Here is a 25274-nt window from a genome sequence, read left to right as displayed (position 1 = left end):
TTATGCACATATACAGGGTGTCCTGAAAGTTTTCGCCAATCGCTTTTGTGTAGATAGAGCGGACTAAACTGAGTCGAAAAGTCCTCTACCATTTTGCAATTTTCGCAATAGTTAACAAGATATTAATTACTAAAAATTGCCAAATATTGTTGTGGTCTTGAATTTTTTACTCAAATACCATCAATTTTACAGAAAAACTGCAACAGACAAAAGTCATTTATTTTCTTCTTATAGAACTCTAAAAATTTTTTCAGAATTTTTTATCAACTTTTTAGTACTGCATTTTCTTATTTTTACCAACATGAGAAAATACGGTATTAAAAAATTCTGAAAAAATTCTCAGAACTTTATGAGAAGAAAATAAATGATTTTAGTCTCTTGCAACTTTTCTATAAAGTTGATAGTATTTGAGTAAAAAATAATTAAGACTAATATTTGGCAATTTTTAGTAATTAATATCTTGTTAATTATTATGAAAATTGCAAAATAGTAGAGAACTTTTCAACTCAGTTTAGTCCGCTCTATCTACACAAAAGCGATTGGCAAACACTTTCGGGGCACCCTGTATATAAATGAACAAGACTATAGCGTTAAGCTACACGGAAACAACGATATATTTTTCTGAAATATCTAAAAATTTAATTGGATATAAATCTGAAAATAATTTTGTTGTGGACCATTATATAGTATATTTCTATATAATTATGTAGAAATTATGTATTTATATAATAATTATGTATTTAGTTAAATTTTTAGATATTTAAGTAAGTTCTTTTTATATATATACCTTCATTAGGAGATACAAATTCGCCGTGCTAAAAATTAGAATAAGCAGAGATAAGCTTTCAGAAATTCTATTCATTATACAGGGAATCAATTTGGACTTTCTGATCAGTATTATAACAGAGAACGTTATAAGTAATTTCAATTTTAAGCAATTGCATGTTATTATTTTATATTATATTTCATTTAAATATCATGAGGAGGAGGCTCACACACACAATTGAATTATATAATCCGTATCATTTCAAGATCATTTAATTTAATAGTGTGCTCCTTATTCTTTTTATCTTTTTTTTTTAAATTAATAATTAGATTATTTGTGTATAAAGGTCTAAATGACTGAAATGTATGAAAAACTTGTATTACATTAATTAAGTGTGACCTATTTCCTCGTACATAAAATTTATATATTAATAGCAATATATTGTATTACTCGATATCGATAGTGTTCTCTGTAGAATTAAACGTGAAACAATAATGATAAAACTTAAATTTGATACGTCCATGCTGGCAGTAATAAAGGAACACATGTACTTATAATATTGGCTTTTAATTTTCCTTTATTTATATATAGCATCCAAGCTTAAAAATAAATAAACTTCGAAAATTAAAAAAACTGTTTGAACGCAGATATATGTATATATATTATGTATATATCATCGCGCACGTAAATCTATTATGATGCGCGGAAAGTAGTGCTACACATAAACAAATATAACAATGTTTAGATTAACAATTTTTCGAAAGTATAATATAAATGCGTAAGTGTTGACGCGGCGTGAATTGAGAAATAACGAATGAGTGGGAGAGATAAATGAGTGAATGCGTTCTCTCACGCTGATAATAAGAAAAGAGGCACATAATCTTAATTGCCAACATAATATCCACTTTTAGTTACAGTTAATCGCGTCGGTGCTATCACGCTGGCAATAACCCGCGAACGCTACAGAAGGACGCGCAAAGGCATTTTTTGAATGTAAACTTCTTGCATAAAAATATAACGAAAAAATGATAAATCGAGCTGTAAGCTATATCCATAATCGATTCTGTCGAGACAAAAATCTCCCTTAATCTATACAAAATATATGATTTACATGAGAATGAATATAAGAATGTAAAAGGAAATTACACTGTATCCGATCTAGACAGGATATGTATATATAATATATATACTTATGTCATATTTATATATATATATTTTATGTATAAAGAAATATATATATGTGTGTGTGTATATAAATAAGATCTCGCGGGAGTGCGCAAGAGTACGGTTAGAAAATAACGCACTTATATCTGTTGCACGAGAAGTTAATCCGTTAAGACGAAACAAATTGACATAATTACCGGCGAAGATCATTCAATACAGACTTCGCTAAGATAGTTTTAGATAATAAAGCAAGTCTTTGACAATTGAATTGAATTGAAAACCAACAATAGCCCTTTGGAAACTTACCGTACACTGCAGATATATTAAGGTTTCTTAAAACTATTTATCTTGTCGTCGATCGAAGGATTATACGATCAAAGTGCAGTAATACAAACGAAATGACGCCAGTCTCATACACAATTTTACAAAATTAACTTCAGATCTGTATGTGATATTAAATACAGTAAAGACATAATTTATATAAGATAATAAAATTATTTAATTAAAAAATTAACGTAAGCTAATATTATAAAAATAGAGATAATATTGTGGAAAATTAAATGATAAATATTTTCAACATATAATTTAGCGACTATATAATCTTTATCTAAAGATACATACTTATTTGTTTATTAATAAGCAGATTAAATATATAATATGTAAATAACTCTTATCATGAAATTACCGGAATCTTCGTATGAAGACAATAATCTTTTGGTATTTAAAGTAATTTCAAAATAGGTGTTGGTTTTATTTCTTAGATTATTTCTGCGCTATAATTTCAAGTAAATTACGATTTTCACGTAGACTTTGTGAACATTATTGTCTTCAGGCAGGTATCTCGAATGTAGCACTCCGTTCGCTCCTGCGACTTCATCAACCCTTCTCAATGCGGCACCGAATTTCGTTCTAACGACGACGATCACGACAAATAACTAATCTTAAGGCACGTAGGTACAGAGTCTTTTTTTAAGCTACACACGATCTGAGGAGAATCATGCCGGACTAGTTTCAAGTCGTCCCTCCCAGCGTTGACTTTCTTGCTGAGCATGATCTTGGGACCATGCTAAAATTTCCTTGTACGGACGCTGAGAAGTTGCGGATCTAATCACGGCAATTGTTGTTGTATGCTCTTCAGGTACCTGGCTTATCCTCTGTAGGCCGACGATGCTCATTGCGTGTTAGTACTCTTCCATTCAACGTATAGGAAATAAGCCCCGGCGGCGTATGCGATGGTGTTGAAGATTCCAAATATCTGTAATCAACGTTGATTATATTTTAATGACATTGATGATTATTGTCATTAATGATTATTGACGATGATTTTCAGTTTTTAAAAGTGTCATACTAGCAAGCCTCACCCCAGCAGCGATATTCGATGATGAAGCTCTGTATGCGCTCCAAGCCGATAGCTGAACGATGAATGCGATCATGTAAAGCACAGTTTCTGAAGATGTATTTAGAAGTTCCTAAAAAATGTTTGTTTTTTAATTAAATACACATCACAACTTAAAACTGATTTTAAATAGATTCACATATTTATGAAAAATAAAAAACTAAATACAAATATTTTTTTTTAAATATTTTTGAATGTCAAGTAATATGCAAATACTATGTAGACAGTGGAAAAAAATAAGTTAAAGACACGCGTTTCGTTTAGCAATTCCTTTTATAATTTTTTTTCTTTTACACTCACAGTTAGAATCCAATTGATGGGCACCTTAAGTACCTCTCGGAGGGACAGGAAGTATATGGCGCACCATATAAGTGTAGATATGAAGCATATTACCACGACAAACAGAAACCAGTGCGTTGCACCTATGTACGCTGGAGACGCGCACGCCATACATATTATGCCCAGACCCTGAAAAATTATCAAATGGCTTCGTTATCGTCACTAAGCAGCTAACGTAAGCGAGAAGTTTTAACAATCATAATAACAGTATAAGCTACACAGGCTAATGTTCATACGCAGATGATGACATTTTTACTATACAATTTCAATTTTGTTTATATGTTAACATGTTATTATGGTTCATTTATGGTTTACTTGATGCTACAAACGTTTCGAAGCATTTGTAGCGTTAAGTAGATTGCATCCTATATTTAAAGATTTTATTATTGTACAATGATCACCTACAGCTTCAGTTTGTCTCGACGGGAATAAAACATTTTCATGATACCGTCAGTAAAACGATTTTATGAATTAAAATTTTGGATGTTTTATATACGTATAATGCAAAATATTTTAAGTTAATGAAATGCTGTTTAAACAAATAAAAATGTCCAATTTATATTTATATTCTGAAAATTATACTCTTTCATATTTTTTCAATTTATATTTGATCATATATTTATGTGTTTTTGTAACTCTTGATTGCGTACTGTTATAGATAAGCAAAACATGCAAGTTTATATTGCGTCATTATTTAATTGCTTGTTGCATCTTATCCGTATGTATATATGAAGAGAAAATGCCACTTTTGCAGAATATGACATATCAATTTTTTCCAACAAATATATTCCATACCAAAATATCAAAAGCTTAATTTATTAATTTGTATGAATAAAAAAGAATATAAATAATATTGTTTCCTAGCTTTCAATTCAATAACATGAAGTTATTCAAAAATAAATGCTTAAGTGTTGCATGGCTCACCTATGTGTAATTCATTGAAGAAATTTTCTGAGCATTTGAACTATCTTATCTTATCAACTCACATTTACAACTTAAATTATCATCACGCAAAATTAAAATAGTAGTCGCTCTTCTTATAGGAGAGCGTTTCGGAAAAACTTTTGCATTTACACATTGTTCACGTTTTATAACCTTTCTTTTCCCTTTTTTACACAAGTGTTCCAATCAAATTTTGGAGAATGCAGCTTCTCCGCTATCATCTTTCGCGCTTCATCTCTAATTTTATAAAACTCTTCCAGATATACATCTATTTCTTCATCCTTTATCGTCTCACGTGTCTCTTCCGAAATCTTATCTTTTTCTATACGATCGTAATATTCAGGAAATTTGAGAGACATAAAGTTATCAAAATGCTTATCCCGAAGAGTAGTTTCGTTCTTTGCTTTGATCATCTTCGCATTTCTCTCTTCAGCTAAACGAATCAATGGCAGCCTCTTCTCCTCTAATTCTCGTGGACGAAATTTCTTCTTCTCTAAAAGGACTTTTTTCATTCTCTCTTGCTGACGCAGTTTCCATACAGTATCTTTGGATTTCGGTTTTTTGCGTTCTTCTTCTTCGGCCTCCAATCTCAATCGTTCTTCATGTTCTGTATGAAGTTTCAACCTTGCCATTTCAAGTTTTAATCTATGTTCCTCGTTTGCTCTAGCTTGCCTTCTAGCGATAGCTGTCGTATCGTTTTGAAGAAAATCTTTCTGCCATGAAGAAAATATTTTTTTTCTTCTCACCTCTCGCCATATATATTCTTCAAACCAGTCCATTCTTTCAAGTATATCATCTTCGAATTCCTTTGGTTCTTCAAAAATACGAAATGCACTATTACAATCACCGGCACCGAATAGCTTGGTATCATATTTACACGACTCTTGAAGCGATAAGAGAGTTATCGGTTTTCTAGAAATAGTCTGCGTGAACACCGGCTTGTTTGCCCATCTTTTGATATCCCAAATTTCCAGATCACCCAAACTAGTACCCATCAAGAAAATTCCTGGTCGATTGCCCCAACAACACGCGGTATATACACAATCAGATTTTCGTCTAAACAGAGGAAGATCCAGATAGTCATCCTTCCAAATGGCAAAGACGTGGCCGCCCATCGTCAGGAGAACATCCGAAAGATGTGGCGATCGAAGAATCGTTGCAACGGGACCGTCGTGCGCGGACGAGCAATTAAGAAGTTTGCACTCCTCTAAAACGGACGTTTCCATGTCGAACACCTGACCTTCCCAAGTGCAGCAAGCGAAATGTCCCTGCGCAGTACCGATCCACAGTCTTTTCGTGCAGTCGACGTCTGTGGAATCTAATTCATTACGCCTATCGCTTTCTTGAAAAGCATCGATGGATGGAAGGCACAGGTGAAGAGGTGTAAAAGACAGGTTCTCGGAAGGTCGAACGTTCAAGCGATACGTTGGTCGAAAAATACCGTTAAGATTCTCTCGATCGTTCGGCTTCAACTGAGACGTAACGGAGTATCTAAGAAGATCCCAAATGGCGACGATACCATCCTCGGAAATCGTCAAAAACTGACAGCTCGAGCTAGTGGACAGCTTCGTCAGTTTCCCGGATGGGTCTATCCTATAATTATCAGGAAGCCACTGTATCCGACGAATCGGCAGCTCGTGTGAATGATCCTGATCGGATACCACAAACACAGAGGTAATAGAAACGGTGTCTTTAATATCTCGAGCTTCTATTTGCCCGTGAATATTCCAGACGACTACCTGACCAGACGCGGAACCGCCGATTATAAAGTCGACATTCATTGGGCAGAAGGAGACGCAGTAGATTTCCTGATGGCACCACAATGACAATTGAGGCCGAAGAGAATCAGCAAGGGACCACACCAACACTGTCGGCTCCGGTTTCGATACAACACCACGCTTTGATGAAAATCGGACAATTTCGCGCGACGGTGTGATAATGTAAGAAACAGCTACGTATTCGACGAGACCTGGATGCCAGGAAACGTCGGAGATGACCTTGCCCGCTGTGAAGCTCAAGTCGATAAGGGAAAAGCGTTCCGCACAAGCAATCTCATCTCGCGGCCGGATTATTTCAAAATCTCGCTCTGCAAGCGTCTCGATGTCATCCACATGCACGTTGACGACCGTATTGTAACACACAGCCTCAATCATTTCCTGAGCGCGATCTTCTAAGAAAAGCTCCAAGGGGCTTTTCTCCACCGGTTTTTGTTCCGCGTCAATCTCGGACACTTCTTTTGATCCTTCGGTCGTCTTCTTTTCTTCAGACTCTTTTTCGGATTTCTCCCCGGCCGATTCTTTTTCCTCCGCCTCCTTCTCCTTCTCCGATTCAATGTTATCATCTTGCAACCCCAAAGTATCCTCGTAACAGTATTGGGTCCAGACATTCTTAGGATAACCAGGATAGGTTTGTACTTCGATTTCCCGCGGCTCGAAGTGTGTTTGGGTCATTTTAGAAACGCATTTTCTCTCAACATTCTCAAATCTCTCGTATGGAATTAACTCCACATAACTATCCCAAGATCCTTCCGAAGATCTGTCACAGAGTTGTCGATTTAGGCCTAAAGACTTAATCGGAAGGTACATTTCTACCTCGAAGAACTCTCTCGTGCTTCTGATCAAGCCCTCATCTAATGCCGTCTCACTTCCGAGAGATTTCCATGATCTACCGGTCTTCTTGATCTTTCGGATGACCTCACTCTGGATTTTTTTACTGATATCAGCATTCCTCCTTACTATTGTCGATCTCGCATCCTCCGTTAAGCAGATCACGAACTCTCGACCGATTAATTCGGTAGATGAATAGCCCACAAGGAAAGTATCGCCACCGTAAGCTTCGATCCTATCTTGATATAGCTGCAGTGACGAGTCCGCATTGTTGGCGAGCCTCAAAACAGCTTTTCGCGACACATAAGCCCAAGGATATTCCAGAAACACGTGCTCGCCGATTGAGCAACCCAATTCTCGCTGAACTTCGGGATCGAGACTCACATGCTCCACATTCTCGATATTTTCGTCATGCAACATCCAACTCAATCGGTACTTAACCCCTTTCCTCGACATTATTCTCGTGGCTCGTAACACGTAGCGACTACTCGTAATGCGAAACAGCTACTCTGAGAACAAATCCAACCGTGAACGGCATCGATCAAACGACGCCATTCCTCGAATACGGTTTCCAAGAAATTCACTTTGAAACCGTAGCGAAAGACTTTACCCGATTTCCCGGGGCTTTCATAAAATTTCTTGGAATTATACAAATGCATTTCTTTATTTCTTCTTCATCATTTTTTTCATTCTTCATAAGTATATAACGTATATCGCATTATATCGTTGCAACGTTAACTTTATGTTACAATATCAGTATTTTGTTCCTTGTCGTTCACTGAAATCATTCGAAACAACTTTACGCCTCAAAAAGTATGCAATTTTTTATTAACATAGTCCGTTACGAACTGCAGCCGCTACTTCCATTTATTATAGCTCCAAGTCGTAAGCACCTTAGCCATACAGTACTTTACTTTTAAGTCCTCAGCGGTAATAATGCGGCACGCTTATAGACGGGTGATCAATGTTGACCTTTCGCGAGAGACCGGCTTAAACGATTGCCGTGTCACTAAATATACACGAGTGACTAGAAAACACACTAAAGCGAGGAACGCGTAATGCACGTTCTTGTACACCATATAGCGCAACAATTCTAATTCACAAGTCTCGTTAGATGTTGAACTTCACCTGGGCAAAAGAGAAAATCCGAGATGGGGCAACGTATAAATATTGCAGAAATTATGACTCTTTAATTTATTTGACATACTGACATTAATAAAAGTTTGATCGTATATTCTATCTTTCCTCCTCCAATACTTTCATAACTTTTAATTCTTCAACAATGATCCGAATTGAAACTCTATCAAAACTTTCATTTAAAAGTCTATTTAAAAAAACAAGCTTACATTATTTATTTTAAAAAATTGATAAAGCTGTTTATAATTTTTAAAAAACTGATAAAGCTGTTTAATTTTATTAAAATGATTATTCTTCTACATCTCTCGAAACAACATTTGTCATTTTTTCCCGATATTTAATTAAAAACAACAGTATTGATCGCACTCTTCTAACGAAATAGTCACATAAGGATATAGTAAAATATTATTGATAAATTATAGGATGACTCCAAGTGAAAAACCACATCTTGCCAAATTCAAATAATAAAATAAAATAAAATAAAAATAACGTATCATAAAAAGGCACGAGTTACTCAACGTGTTTCAACTCACGATTCATTAATTCCGCACTACAGCTTAATAGACACAATTAGGACGTTCTTCGCGCGTCTTGTTATAATCATTACGTTAAATATGTAATGCATGGCGTAATGGTGCGGTACGCTTATAACACTCGGTAAGTATATGAACAGATAATTTACGAACGACCCATAATTTTCAACTGTAATTAATATCGAAAGAGATGAATAAACATTTTAACAATTATAAGTATATATAGTACAAAAATAAAACAATCTTTTTTTAACTATAAAAGATATTTAACTATTCAAAATTCGAATTACTTTGACTTCATTTCGACACTGAAAAAAATACTAATTTTTAATAAATAAATATTTGTTTAAACTGTTCTAAATAAATATTTATTTACTTACTGTAAGTAAATGTTTACTCACAATTAGTACTACTGAAAGAAATACGTATCAAGATTTAGTAATTTTTTTTCAGATATCGTCAGATTTTATCGCAAATGTGGGGTACAAAAATATTAAAAATTAATATATGAACGGTTTTACGCCACGATCTTTCAAATGTCGGTTATTATTTACACGCAACGTAAAGGTCAGTATTGTAGATTCAAGAAAAACGGCAATTCCAACGGTAGTGGAGTCCGCATAGTATTCGATTTGTTTCTAAAAATAGCAATGCGTATTGAAAGATATTTTCTTCGATCATCATCAGTCGATGTGTGACCACTGATCACATATTATATCGGATGTTATAAATATTCGAGTCGTACTATAAGGATAAGTGTGGGGGTCAGGTAGAGTTTCTCTAATAAGGCATGTTGGAGCTAGATAGTTGCATGATTCACGCGTGAAGATATATCCGCAGTGGCCATATGTGCGTAGTTAAGTGATGATAATCTGAAATGGGATCCGCAGTACTGTATATGTATTGTTTTCAAATGTTATCTCATGCAGATACTGTACGTATCCAAACTATAAAATTTCATACTGTGATAAGCGCATTCTTCAAGAATATTTAAGATTATTTGTACATTTTAAGAATAATATATACATTATTTAATTCATTAAAATAAACAATCCATTCTTATCTTAATTCGTTGTAACAAACGCGAGAAAGAACCGACGAACCTTCCCGAAGAGGAAAAGAAATTGCATTCACTTTATATACCCACAATGATACGTCTGTATGATGCCAAGAAAGACGCGTGTGTTTTCACCAGCTACTCAGTTACGCGGAACGAGCGAAATTACACCAATATGCGAAACCGACATAGAGATAACGCCTGCCGGCGCGTCGACGAGAAATCTCAGTGACCCACATTCACCGGTTGTATGCAGTTACTAAACGACAACGTTACAGCCTACGTATTACGATGGACATGTCCATCCGTTAACGTCATCATTGACTAATTAATTCAAATATAGCGTATGACTATGCGAGAAAGAAAAATGTTGCGTGCCTTCACAGAATAATGTAATGTACTTCAAAGTATTTATTAATTTAAAAAAAAAACATAATTTAGATTTTCTCTTCATTTCAATTTTTCCTTTTCTATGGAAGTGGTCTTATATAAAATAAATCATTTCTGTTATAAAATATAATTATAATTCAAAACAATTTAAATAGGAAAACAGGAAAGGGAGGGCGTATTGCTTCACGTATTATTATGTTCTTTTGGTAAAATTTTATTTCATTATATTTTTCCTCAAAATAAAGAGCAAAAGATGATTTTATAAAATTTATTATTATACTATACGATGGATTGTTTATTGCGTGAGAGAATTTGAATGAGGATGTTATATGAATTTATCTGCGATGTAAAAAGATACATACATATATGTATGTGTTGACCTCCATATGTTAAAGTTATGTGTTGAAAGTAGGATTATAGTTAAGTGTTACTGCGACTTTATATGTTTAAAACGACTGATATATACCAATAAAAGAAATATCATTAAAAATAAATACCAAAAAAGAAATAAAATAAAAAACCGTTTTTTGGTGAATAATTATTAAATTTTTTACTCGCATACAGAAATGTTTTACATCTCAAATGTCATAGAATATTTATTATTTTTAATACTAATTAAATTTAACAACTTTATGTAAAAAGGTAATTTAAATATATATATAAAGATCAATATTTTGCATAAATATCATACTGAATGTAAAAATAAAATATTTGCTTATTACTATAGAAATCGATGAGCGAGAATCATACTCGGTTGCAACAATTGCTGGCCGTACATATATTTGATTCGTCATCTTTTGCGACCGTCTGTTTTATTAAAATTGCAGAATGAAATAATAGTCAACAATTGCTAACACGAGCGTATGTATATAGCGATTTCGCAGCAAACAAATCTAATGGATGTTGTCACATTCGTAATCAGCGCATCAAAATCTACCAAGAACAACTTCGTTTATTTTAAGGCTAGAACGGGTCTAGTGTTTTAGAAAGGATTGAAACAAATCTGCATACATCTCAATCTAATAATTCTTTATTTTTTTTATGATTTACATTATAAAAAAAATTAAAAAAGGAAATAATGATAAAAAAAATAAAATTTTTGTAATAGAAATATTAAATTTAGTTATTTATATTTATATTTTAAAAACATTCTATTATTTTTTATATTTTCTATATTATCTAGAGCATTCACTGTTAAATCTATAGTGTCAAATTTAACCTAACGTAAGTCGCCATTGCTCCTACTAAATATATCGTTATTTTATACTAAAACGATAATTAAATTTGAAACTATCGTGCCAATTTGACACTACATAGTGTCAAATTGACACTGTATATTGTGAAATATAATCATTATTTTAATATAATATAACGGTATAATTGAATAGGAGGTGGCGACTCACATTAGATTAAATTTGACACTATAGATTTAATAGTGTTGTGCTATTAGAATTTCCAGCAAATAAACAATTAGATAACAGAGATGTCATGTGCAATTAAGAAACTAATAAAAATTTTTAATAATACTGAATTTATTCTGACATTAATAGTTTATCAAACTTGATCGTTGATGATTTATTTGGAATAATACTTTTTAAACATTATATAAATAAGATTAAAATTCATTTTTTATAAAACTGTAAAAACAATGAAATCTACAAACTTTTTGTGTTTGTTTTTGTTTGAGATGTTTTCAACTTTCAGGAGTTATATAGCACATTTACTACTAGAATTCTCCTTTAAACAATCAGGTTAAAAATAGATTTATGAATATAAACATCGTAAATAGAAAAATAAATAAAGATAAAAAACAAAATTCTATGTTCAATTCCTGATATTAATATTTCTTTCTATGTTCAATTCCTGATATTAATATGTTATCTTTATGATGTATTTCATTGAATGTTTAACAAAGATAAGATCATTTTTCAAGATTATATGTATTAGCAGGTCATTCAACACATGTACTTATAAATCAATACTTCTGTGTATATTGCAGCTTATTGTTATATTTCTTTATTCCGTTGAGAAAACCGATTCATGTACCGATTAACTCTATGAATCATCACAAAATTTTGCTTTGGAAAACAAAATCTACACCTAATTACGACGTTATTGCTACAGATTGATAAAGCGGCGCGATATGGATTTCGTAAACGACACTGCAATCTTTTGCTTCCAGAAATAAATCGCCGGAAGTTGCGAGTTGTAAAAAACACATTCACGATTAAAACGAGTGTTTTCCACGTGTGCATTTACACTAGACGGTCAACGAACAGTTTTATCAGAGATTCTCGAAAAGCTCGTATATTTCTACGCTGGAAGTGAAACAAACAATAACAAATAGAGAAACCACGACTTTGATTCCTGCAAACATTAAGTACTAACGACCGTTCGCTTTCAAAATTTACCATAAAATTTATGAAATACTGCAGAAACTATAAAAATCATCTTTTTTTTTTTTTTTAAATAACGTAAAAATCCGCAAAAAATTTCTAAAACACGTGCCTCCAGCGGGCATTTTTAACATCCAAAACGATTGCAAATAAAACGTCAGATCGAAGAATGCGCAGACCGTACGCTGTCATCAGGTGCGTGTCCGATTACGTATGTGCGAAACGCGAGGTTCACGTCTCGCTATCCCGTTGGTCTCCCTCTCCCGGTTTCCGAATCGTGGGGCTTTCATCTTCTCCTTTCGTCTCGAGCAGCCGCGTGCAGCCGCGTGTACCGCGAGGCGCGCCTTGTCCTTGTGTGTAGCTACAGAGTGCACGGACTGTTGCCGCGCGCAATTACCGCGCGGTGCATAACTTATGTCATGCCGATACGCACGCCAGCCTGCCTACTCGCCGCATGGGACATAATGGTACGAGGGTAGTCCCCCCCCCCCCCTTTCCCTCCTGCCGCTTAACAATGCGACAGCAATTGCATAATCCACGCCAAGGGGATTTACGTTCGACGTGGGCGATCGGAATTCGCGATATCCTCGAGCGATCGGTCTCTGCCGCGAGAGAAGCTAAAGATCGAGCACACGTCTGTCCTCAAAGTGCGGTCAAGAGTGACCTAGAGAAATGAGCAGCTTCCTCTCGGAAATTGCTGACACTCGAAGTAAGATTTTGTCACCGCGTTTCTAAATCTGTATCATTATCAACGTTTATCTTATACAAATATATACTTTTCACTATACATACCGCATATTTTGATAAAATTGTCTTGTTTCTCCAATATGCAATTTTTAAAAAGGACTTTTAATACATTAACAATCGCATATTTTATCGTTAATATATTATACAAACTGCTCTAATTAATTGCATCTAATTAAATTAATTAATATCAACAGAATTTATATTTCAGTAATATTGCTTTAATCTTGATGCTCATTTTATTATCAAATGCAAGAGCTACACGCAAACCTTTGAATATACAATAAATATCACAGCGCGCTAAATAGCAAGTTATTATGTGCGAAAGTTTATACGAGAGCATATTGTTACACAGTCATTAACGTTAATGCTATAAAATAACATAATTGTATTATGTATTACACGAACTTGAAAGTAACGGGCTTTATAAGGATTGTGACTTTGTTATTTCTTGCCTCGATCTACAAATACCCATGATCGTTTCGTTTAGATAATGGACAATCGGATCGTTTTCAAATTTCGTACATCATTAGCATCTACATTAATCCAAACATCATTCCACACGTTGGAACTCGTACAACAACATTTTTCACACGATGACTTCCCACCGCTAATGAGAGTCGATTATCCGCGCGAGAGTAACGTACGAGTATTACCCTGACCGAAATTAACCCTTCAAGTGGGTCGACACATTACGTATATTACGTATGTAGTATCGTGCGAAAGTGTTTTAATCAGAGAAAAAAGGGAAGAGGGGCAAGCGCAGCTTCAGCTGGTGCGAGCTTTACGATTATTGCTCTCACTGCTATGAAAAGTATCTTCTCTTACTTATCTTCGCGAATTCCTGCAATTTCCGAATGTTAAATATATTGATGTAATTATTAATAATTATCAATTGGTATTTATAATTATAATTGCATAGTAAAATAATTATAATTAAGAGCTCCATCTTTATAATTATTACTGTTAATGCTTGATAATAATTTTCGTGTATTTAGTAATGCGTTTGAAAAACATGGTACAAAATAGTTGGTAAATTCGAAACAAGAAATTTAAAATTTAATTGCGAGTACATCTCAATGACAATAAAATCGATGCAACCAGAGATTTCTGCAACAACCGGATGAATCCAAAACTGCTTACCGATATAACAGGAAAAGGGGAGTGTTATAATTTATCGAACCATTACATTCGAATTACGATTTATCGCATTAATACTTTCTACGTTTAATTTACTGTCTGCTTCTGAATCATTTAAACTCATCGAAATTTATCTATACTGATTTCTCGAAACAATGATTAATACGATTCACAATAATCCGTTATCTAAATCTTACTTCCCAATGCGAAAAACTGACGTAATCTTTCTTGTTACCTTACACAGCGAGAGAAAAGAAGTTTTTTAAATGATATTTGTTTGGAAAGACAGAAGAAAGATAGAAAAATATTTACATTACACATCGTAACAAATATATACCACTGCTTTATTAAAAAAGCGCAATGTTTGCTAGAATTTTCTTACTTTATCGTGATTTTTTTCAATACGTCTCTGTACACAAGCAAAAAGAGGTGAGACCGGAAATGATAAGACCGGATGCCAGACGAGTTTTTTTTTCTAGAAATACAACTTTATACACATCGCGTAATGTAAAAGCGTAGAAAGGAAGAGACGTTGAAAATATGAAGACATAACATGGCGCGTTAAGAAATCAGTTGAGAAACACGTGGAGGATTAAATAAGAAATATTAATGGTATAACTTACGACATCTGCGCATTCTCTTCGTTTCACTTTTGCCAAGATACTTTGTTTATGTCAAATGAAAATTATATATATATTTTTTTGAGTTTATTTTTAAATTTAAGCAGATATGCATTATATTTGCAGTTTAATATTTTATGCATGATATAACATTTAATATTTTTGGAAAGGAAACATCTTCAAATATAATGTAGGTATTAAAAATAAATAAGAAGAAAATATAGTAAGAAAAATCATAAGAAGAATAATCTAAAGTACCTCAAAGAAATATTCAAGACCAAAAAATATTTATCAAAGAGATTGGAATTATTGAACATACAATGCATAAATTACAATCATTGACTCTATCGCTAAAAAAAAATATATCGTATTCATCTTCGCTATTACGTAGTTATGTACATATGCACAACTTGCATGCTGTATTTCCATTTACGTACACAGATACGCAAATAAATGTGACGTATATAGATTATCATCCATATCTATTACGCACGGCATTTGCGTTACGCCGAGAAGATTACTATATCAATTCTCCTCTCCGCACGCAATTCCATGAGGGTTCCAGGTAGTAATTGTTATAGTCCAAGGATTCAGTGACCCAGTTTGTATGTGTGAGTGACCGCTTGTAACAACTACGTAAGCTGTTTGGCCATGAGGTAACTGAGCTTAATAAAGATATTAATCCACCGACGATTGGCAAAGCAATCATTTAATAAAATTATTTATATATCATATGTTATAACTTACAATAATAGAAATTATTTATATCATATGTTATAATTCACAATAATAGAAATATTAAGGACAAAAAATAAATCAGATATCAGTCTAACGTTATAAGAAAAAAAAGGAATAGTAAAAAAAAAGAAGAGACAAAATAACAAAAAGCTGCAAATAAATTCTGTAGACTTTTCTATGCTGATTTTTACGAACTCCATTCTCTTTCGTTTTTGAAAATTAATTTCTTGAAATTGGATTCAATGTGGAACATTAGTCATATTTGGCAAAAACGTAAATAACGCGGTTATTTCAAGTAATCGGAAATATTAATGGAGTACCAATGTCAAGGATAAACGACATTTGCACCCGACATGATGCGTCGAGCGCATAGCCACGCTTCCACCTACGATATTGTACAATCGCGATCTCACTTTCCATAATAGGCGAGCTTCTATGAATGAATTGTGCAATGCACAGTAAGAATAGATAACACTTTGTACAAATTGCGCATCAACATCCTCAATATAAATTTTATTAAGAAAAATTTTGTACTTGTGTTAAATCCACTCAAATCCTTGTTAAAAAAAATTTTGTGTTGAATTTTTAATATATCCAAATGTTAATTTAACATAATATGGTTATATTATTAGACTATTTTGTATTAAATTGATATTTAATATATTTCTTAGTGTTAAAATAATACAATTTATGATTAAGTAAACAAGTAAAATAAAAATAATGTATTTTAAAATGTAAATTCTAAGGTAAATAAATAAAATACGTGTTAATTATATAACATATAAATTTTAATTTTAATACAAATGTTCCAACTGTTTTTCTATATATTCTCTTAAACGTTTCAAGATGGGACAATTAAGAGAAACCGATACAACCTGATGTAAAAAGGTACATAAATCATATCTCTTTTCGACTCCTGTTCCTAACATACGTGTGATTCTAGAATAGTTATTAGTTGTAAAGGCGCAGTGTCAGAGAAAGATTAAACCAAGACAGTTGAAGACAAGCCTAATGGGCAGTAACGATCTCTTCATTGCTTTTTCATTGCAACACGTGCGGTTAAATAACGTCTCGAATCTTAACGAATAAAGTACCAATCTTCGCGGGAAACAAGCAGCTGTACCGATGTAAAATATGCCGTTAATCATTTCTTATTAATAATTTCTCGCGCGGATCATCATCGCGGAGGTATCTTCCGAACTTATGCCCAGGGCTATTCGCACATTTTGATGACTCTACCAGATTCGATCGAAGTGACGTGGCCACGGGCATGACACACGGGCGTCCAGTAGCAACGGGTTTGTCGTCAAGCTCGCATCGAAACGATCGAGCCAAAGGATATGCTGAATCTTTAATGAGACGTCCCGATACCGTTGCCACGGCCTCGGTATAACGCGCCGCCATCGTCAACGGATGGCAGCCCGAGTATGTGGGACGCTGCGTATGGTGCCGGTCGTCCGGGATGAACATGTATGGTCATCGCGCGTGATCTCTAGTCTAGGCGAGGCCGCATTGTAGCGCCGAATCCCATCGAGTTTTCGTTCCGATCGCATGCACGCACGTACGCACGCATGCATACACGCCCAATCTATACGGTGCGGTGGCGAAAACCGGTTCCTCGCTGCGTCGCCGCCACAATCTCTTTGGGATACGAATTCGGGATTATAGGAATGTCACAAGAATGTTGGGCCCACCATGGCCCTGATCGCGCGACACCACGCCTGACTTCCGTAATCGCTTTATTCTCTACGTGATATTTCGGAAAAATCTCTCATTTTACTTCATTTCTCTTCATCAAGATGACTCTTCGTGTACACGTTGTTGAAAAAACAACGAAAAATTATCACAATTTTTCCGACGAGATTTTTAGAAATATAAAAAACAGTCTTTAGAAATAGAAAAAAAATTACAGAAAGCTGAAAACGATTCTTGAAAAAAATGTCATTGTAACTCTAAATCTAACATAAAATATTCAGATAGAATATTATATAAAATTAACATTTGAATATGTTAAAAATTCAACACAAAAAATTTTAATAAGGATCGGTTTTGACATAAATACAAAATATAGTTTATTGCATATATGTATGGAATACAATTTATATTCTGGAATTTTTTAATGACTTCTTAATAAAGGTACAATCAATCCTTTAATATTTCCAATCGTGACTATTAAATTTTCCCTGCGTTTAAACAAAAAACTAATTTTTTTTTATATAAATAGCATGATGTAAGTGGAAAATAAAAACGTTAAATGACTCAGGAGGTCAACAAGGATATCCAGTTTTTATTGATCAGTATTTCAATCCAATAAATGCAGCGATAAAGACGCTACACATGAGTAGTGCATTTAAACCCTTTAATTTTCTATCGTGGTCGTTAAATTTTCCTTATATACAAAGAAAAATTACAAATTTTTTTGAGAAATAACACATGACGTAAGCTGCGATATATCGTAAAAACATAAAATGTCTCGAAGAATCAAGAAGCATGTATGTGCAATTTTTATCGGCGAGTAATTCCATAGGACAACATACTGCGATAGAAATCATCTCACGTTAGTGATTTTCCTACATTTGCGCGATAAGAGATCGGCAGACGCGAAAATCAAACGATTTCCTGTGAATATCATCGAATTATCCGGGGATTACTTCATCTCGCAACATCTAGGCGACAAGCCACGCTCGTAAACTCGACTCGTGTGCTATATTTGGAACTATCGTCAGCGTAACCGTAATTTCCATATCATTGATATTCATTCTTAATCCCCGCGCGCAATTTGCAATTGTTCTGGAGTACAATGCATTTGCTAAATGACGCGAGATAGCCGTACTTAGTATTTTTACAATCCCTTCGTACATGCGTGATTTTCACGTCATTGGTTGCGATACCCTATTTGATCCGATAATATCAGCAATATGATAAGTCCATAAAGTAATTACGTCAACTGCTACTGAATTAAATTAAAGAATTAATCGACAGACTATTATGGTAATGTTTTATACTACGCACCAAGAGCCACACACGCGATGGGCAATTAATTATGCCAGCTTTCTCACAGGTTCGGCGTAAGTCATAATTAAAGCAATTAACGATATGTTGCGATATGAAATAACGGTATAACCATGGTGGACTTATCAAAATAGAAGTAAAAAAAGAAAAGTTAACGTTCGTTTACAGAACGGGATCAATATGAAAAATTCGATGGAAAATACGAAAAATAAGTCAACGACATATTCCGCGTGTTCTCGTTATTTATACATAATCCGGTTAGTCTCGTTAACAACTTACTACCGTCTAGGACAGTATATAAGAAGATTCCAATTAACGTTGAATACCGCCTGGCTTAAATGGCAAATAAATATCTATAGACCTTACGTCGTCGGTGTCAATAATATACGATATTGATTAAAAAGAGAGATATTAATTAATATACTCAAGTTCTTCATATATAGGACGGGTAGAGGGCAATCTCGTAAACGTAAATGGCATCTAATATGAACGTCGTGAAAAAACGAAGCCTCGTTATAACGCTATTACGCAATTAGACTTCCAACGGCGAGACTATACAAAACTTTCGCAACGTATGTAAGATTCATTATTGCTTTTTTCATTGTCCCGGCCACAAGTGTCGCTGGCTGTATAGCCACGTATGCTATTATCAGAACTATTTCGCGTCAGATCAATACACATTCCTTCCCTCGCGTCTATCGACCGTAAATAATACACGACCTTGTACGTAATGTCAGGTAAAATATAAATACGTACAAGTGCAGTCGAAAAACGTATCTAAAAATCAAACCAAAGTAATCCGCGCTCTGATTTTACCTAACAGTATTGAAGATAAGACGGTATATAGCTAAGTACACCGGTGATAAGATTATATTTGCATACAGACACGTAAATATTTCGTAATGAAGTTATGTATTATACGTGTGATATAAATCGTGTAAATTTCGGTCATATACTGCACATAACAGCAGAGTCTCAGCGACTTTTTGCATCAAGCTATTTCTCTGATGTTAATTCAAAATAAACGATAAAAAATTCTTAAAATTATCTTTTGTCGAAAACAAGCTATTTCTTTTTTCTCAGTCCACTAAATAATTTAAATACATTATCCGCATTATTTTTTTCTTTGCATTTATTTTTTTGTTTTGATTGGTGGTTACTTTATAATGAGAGTATTTGAAGAATTGATTCATTTTTTTTTTTATAAAACGATCACACCGAAGTAAAGTAAATAAACTTGTGTAATGTTGCGATCAGAAGCCATCTTTTCCGTCTGGCGAGGGTAGGGTACTTTGTTAGTCGTTCCGTAAGAAGATTACCGTTACACGGTTATGCCACTGCAGGTTCAACGTCACGGTGCAAAACGCCCGGTCGACGCCATGATGATGCGTGTGCACGCAATGCGTGCTTCCAGATTGATTGGAAGATCAAATCGCAAAATTATTTTTATTTTCACCTCCGCTTTACCATCAAGATAATCCCAATGACGTCCATTGCTATCAATAGAGATTAATTTTTATCTCGGTTTTAATTTATTCTTAATTTTTTTCTTACGAGCAACGCAGAACAATCGAATCCTACATAGAACCTTGCAAAAATAGTACACTCTTTAATGGTACACGAAAATAGTACACAGTTTACGCAGTCGCGGAAAGAGTCCATCAGTATGGAAAAAAATTTTTAAGAAAAAACACAACATAAGTCATGAAAAAGATTCATATATTAAAAAATTTTTTTTAATCTTATTTTATTTGTTGTCGCTGTCTGAACTGTAATTTAAAACCATTAACCCTCTCTTTTTAACTAGCATAAAGTCACTATCTTCATATTCGAATTCTTTCTATTTAGAAATATTATTCCGGTTTCATTATTTATATTTACGTGTTCAGATAATCATTTACCAAGCTCATTTTTTACTAAATTATTATAAATGTTCTGATATTCACTGCAATATTTAAAAAAATTTTTCATGAAATTTTAAAGCTCGTTGGATGTTTGAAACAATATCTAAAATTTTCCAGTTTTGTGGCTAACTGTAAAAGAAACTGTAAAAAAAAGAACCGCGTAAAATGAGATCGCGTAAATTAAAACCGCGTATAAAAAGTCCGTGTAAATTGAGAGATTATTTACCGCGTAAAAAGAAACCTGCATAAATTAAGTGCCACGTAAATCCGAGGGACGAGTTATTTATATCTTACAGAAGCTTAGAATGAATAGAAGTTGGAAACTATACAATGGCATCTCGTAAATTTCGACGCGAAAGAGAGCATTAGGAAACGTATTTTAATAATAAAAATGATGTAAATTTTATGAAGCTAATGAAACGAGCGTCTCGTGTCAACCAAAATTTTTAGTCGAAAATTGTCTTCCGGGTTTCGTAAAGATTCGCGTCTCGGTGTTGCCGGAGATACCACTCAGAGATTACGCGTGTACAAAAAATCAACGCGATTCAACAAGCAACGAATAATTATAACCTGATGAAAAAAAAGAGGAAAACATTTATATACTTTCTTTTAAAAAAATACTCCAGCAAAACAATCTGTAGACGTACACGAACGTTCGAACGAAGCGATGGAATTAAGAAAACTGGTTTAAGCTACAGTATGTAAATAATGTGTTTACGATTGAGAGAAAAACGGATTATTTTCTGAGTATTCCTTTTAATTAATTCAAACGTTTCACCTGACGGCAAATATTTTCTCGTCACAATCGGAGACAAGCGTTTGAATCGAGGTCGACGAGAAAGTTAAATTTCTTCCTAGAAAGCATCAATCGTAACCGAATGAACCGAGGAAGTTGTTTCTAATTCAGTTGTCGCAAGGACCTGAAGCATAAAGTGCTTATCAAAGTCATAACATTCCCCGTGTACTTAGCATGTGTTCGTATACGATAAGTATAGACGGCGTGAGAATGGTCCTTGGCATATTTCTATATAATATCTGAATGACGCTAAATACAATCGGTATTATTTAAATCCTGGAAACGAGTGAAAGCATCAATATCGTTAACCTCTTGATAGACGTCAATCACAATGTTAAACAAATTGAAATCTTAAGTAGCTCTCAATAATTCATATGCGAATAATTAAAAGATGCAGCTTGATCGAAATGGCTGAAAACATACAATTAACCTTCAGATTTTCCCTCGATATTAAACAGATAACAATAGTTTATGTTAAACTACTATCTCACTCCTCTGTTATACAAAATTCCTTTTAGCGAAGAATTCAATTGTACGCAAAGGAGAAGATTTTACGAAACTTTCTTCAAGATATCGGAAATATATGAAGAGATATACGTACAAGAAACATATTTAATATTATTAAAGAGTCAGAAGTTGAAGAAATCGTGCCAGAAAATCACTTTTCCACGTGACTTTTCGTGGTATAATGGCTAGTTACGTAGAATTTTGTATTATTACCACACTAAAGCGCGACTTAGACATTACATAACGTTATTCCGTCTGTATGCAACACCTCCAAAGAATTCGCTGCATACAAATGATCGGGAACTATTTTAGAAATCCTTTTCCTTGTTCGCGCTCCATTTTAGTCGGCCACGAAGTAATAAAAGTTCTACTAGCAATAATATAGTTAGTAAATCTCAGGAAGAGAAACACACAGATGACATTTTTGTGATGATCTCTTTCCATTCTTGACGATTCCCTAAGTTGAAAGAAAATAATACAGTAAGAAAAGAAAATTCGTACAATAAAACGTAGAATTGTGAACATTCTATATATTGAATCTTTCGAGAGCTCATTTAATAATGAAATACGCCGCGTTGCCAATTGGCAAGTCAATACAATACCTACAGGTGTCTGCGCAATCATCAAAGTGTAAGATAAAAATGTATGCATCTTTGATTATGTCATAATTTACGTTTGTGTAACTTTTATATACTCACATATACGTTAAAAAAATGTATAATGCATCTATTTGATCGACGAAACGTCAATTCTGCCTCTTCAAACGGCTTGTAGTGTTTATTTATTTTACCAGAAATTGCTTCATGGTGTTATAAAAATATACGCCGAGTGGCTCTAATACTTCTATTATTAGATATTACGTGATAAGCAAGTATATCGAGCTAAATCCAAGCTGGAAATAGAGAATTTATATCCGAGAAGCTGAGAATCGAGAGATAATTAAAAAATGATTGACGTGATATTAATATATCACAGGATTAAAGTTGACTACTGATTAGATTATAGGATTCGGAAGAATAATATTTCTTTTTGTAAGATTGTAAAAATTATTGACGATTTCATATTGTAAAGTTCCATTTATCTTGTATGTATTTCATCAATAAATAAGGATCTGTTTGATCTAATAAAAATCAACTTCAAAGACTTATGCACCAGGAATATGTTTTTCAGTCTTTACTGAAATTTTATTTAACGCCAGATAAAATAGTATTGTCATAATTTCTAAAGACGACATTTTAGACTTAAAAAAAAATGTTCTTAAATTATTATAATAAAAGGACCCCATAAAAAAATATTTTGATTCGTTTATCGTAAGTAGAAATTTTGTTTATCCTCGTCAAAACACTTTTTTTTATTTTTGTTAGTTTAACTAGAACATTTTTTTCTCAATATATAAATATATGTAATTCCTTTAAGAACTATCGTTAGATAAAAATGTCAACGTTGGCCTGTTATTATCTTTCAGTCATTGTGAACTAAAAAATAGACTTTTTACATTTTTGAAGTATTAGAGAAATAGAAGTTTTTCATGTTTACACAGATTTATATATTGTACCACTACGTTATCCTATCTCATGGAAAAACTATTCAATACCCGAGGCTAGAAATCCTTTAGGTAGAACTCGACCAAAGCTGCGGCATGATATATGAGATCATTTTTCTTCCTTTTCCCTCGACGTTGAAGAGAAGAAGAGAAAAAGTGAACCGTGCGAGAACTTTAGCTAAAAAGAACAGGTACTGTCTTGTGAAATCGGAAATGACGTTATTTTGGAAATGCGCGCCTAGAGCTAGCACATAACATCAAGGCTGCGTTCGGGGAGCACGCTATCAACGCTATTTGTGTCATACTATCCTTGTTTCACGTTTAATGGACGATGAAGATAGAATAACACAAATAGTGCTAATAGAGTCTCTCCGAATCCAGCCCATATCGGAGTTCTACCCGAGGTCAATAAAGTTCTTCAGCGATGGCTTTATTGAACAACACTCGAATTTAAACAATCGGAGTGCAAAATTAGAAACTAAAACGATGAAAACTAGAGACGCGTTGCCAGTTAATAGACGTGCCTAGCGCGACAGTATCCGCCGACTCTCGTATCTCGCGTTACAAACGGAACGAATGTGAGATGTAGCAAAAAGTGATCCGCTTACCAGCTGTACGAGCTTGAGAATACCAGGTATGGTCTTGAAGTAAGGCACGTTCAGCCGGATGCCGGCCAACGGGCTCGGCTGACCCGGCTCCGTCTTCACCGTCGGTACCTGCCGCGGATTGTTGCTGGCGTTGTTGCTGGAACCGTCCATCGTCACCGCGGTCTCCGACATCATGTTACGCCGATCCGCACGCTCGGTTCACCACACGCGCTCGCGTATCCACGCTCTTGTCCCGGAGTGAAAGGCGACGAGGAGTAAACACCCGGGGGAGCAAAATGGAGAGAACCGAACCGGTACGACAGTACCACGGGAGAGCCGATCCTGCCGATCGCGGGACACCTGTTGTGTGCGACGTGCGTTCACTACGGCCCGCGCGCACGGAGGCCTTTACCACTGCGCACTACCTACGGTATTAACTCCCGAGAGCCGCTATTCTCCCACTGTTGCTGCCACGCTACGGCCGCTACCCACAGTGCCGGATCAATCGACGAAATATCGTGGCGTTAAGCCAGGGCACCTGTTATGGAAATCTTCGGAATGGATTCCGATCGGAATTATTTCGTTTTCCCCGGAAAACATAATAGAAATCTAAGGAATAATTGAATAATTCCGATCGGAATCCATTCCGAACATTTCCATAATAGGTACTCAAGGGAAATTACGTTATCTCGATCTTTATAGAAAACTGATCTTAGATCACTTGATTTCGAACAGGAATTTATTTAAAATTAGGTCTTTAAAAAGGAAATGTTTTGCGTACATTGTAATGTACATCAAGTATGAAGACATTATCTTGTTATACATAATTCATCAGTTTGGAATTAGGCGTAATTTCTCTTCTTGCTTTATTTTTTTGCACTTTGACCATCGTTTTATCATTTGGACAAAAGAGGAGAGATTACTAGTTTAGGCACATTCCTGTTACCGTATATTTTT

General features: G+C 34.3%; 2 protein-coding genes across 2 annotated transcripts; both read right to left on the bottom strand.

Annotated features, from left to right (window-relative positions):
- Nucleotides 1–2625: 2625 nt before the first annotated feature.
- Nucleotides 2626–24813, bottom strand: LOC108762244 (myelin and lymphocyte protein). Its single transcript, XM_018509158.1, has 4 exons — nt 24339–24813; nt 3627–3794; nt 3292–3399; nt 2626–3185 (listed from the first exon to the last, which is right to left on the bottom strand). The coding sequence occupies exons 1-4, from the start codon at nt 24510–24512 to the stop codon at nt 3102–3104; spliced, it is 534 nt and encodes a 177-aa protein (XP_018364660.1). The 5' UTR covers nt 24513–24813; the 3' UTR covers nt 2626–3101.
- On the bottom strand, nt 4592–7669 carry LOC108762243 (WD repeat-containing protein 63). Its single transcript, XM_018509157.1, has one exon. The coding sequence runs from the start codon at nt 7667–7669 to the stop codon at nt 4754–4756; it is 2916 nt and encodes a 971-aa protein (XP_018364659.1). The 3' UTR covers nt 4592–4753.
- Nucleotides 24814–25274: the final 461 nt, after the last annotated feature.

This window comes from Trachymyrmex cornetzi, unplaced genomic scaffold (genome assembly GCF_001594075.2).
Source record: "Trachymyrmex cornetzi isolate Tcor2-1 unplaced genomic scaffold, Tcor1.1 scaffold282, whole genome shotgun sequence".
NCBI classification, from domain to species: domain Eukaryota; kingdom Metazoa; phylum Arthropoda; class Insecta; order Hymenoptera; family Formicidae; genus Trachymyrmex; species Trachymyrmex cornetzi.
The sequence above is the reverse complement of the archived record's forward strand: the minus strand, read 5'-3'. Positions and strand labels throughout refer to the sequence as shown.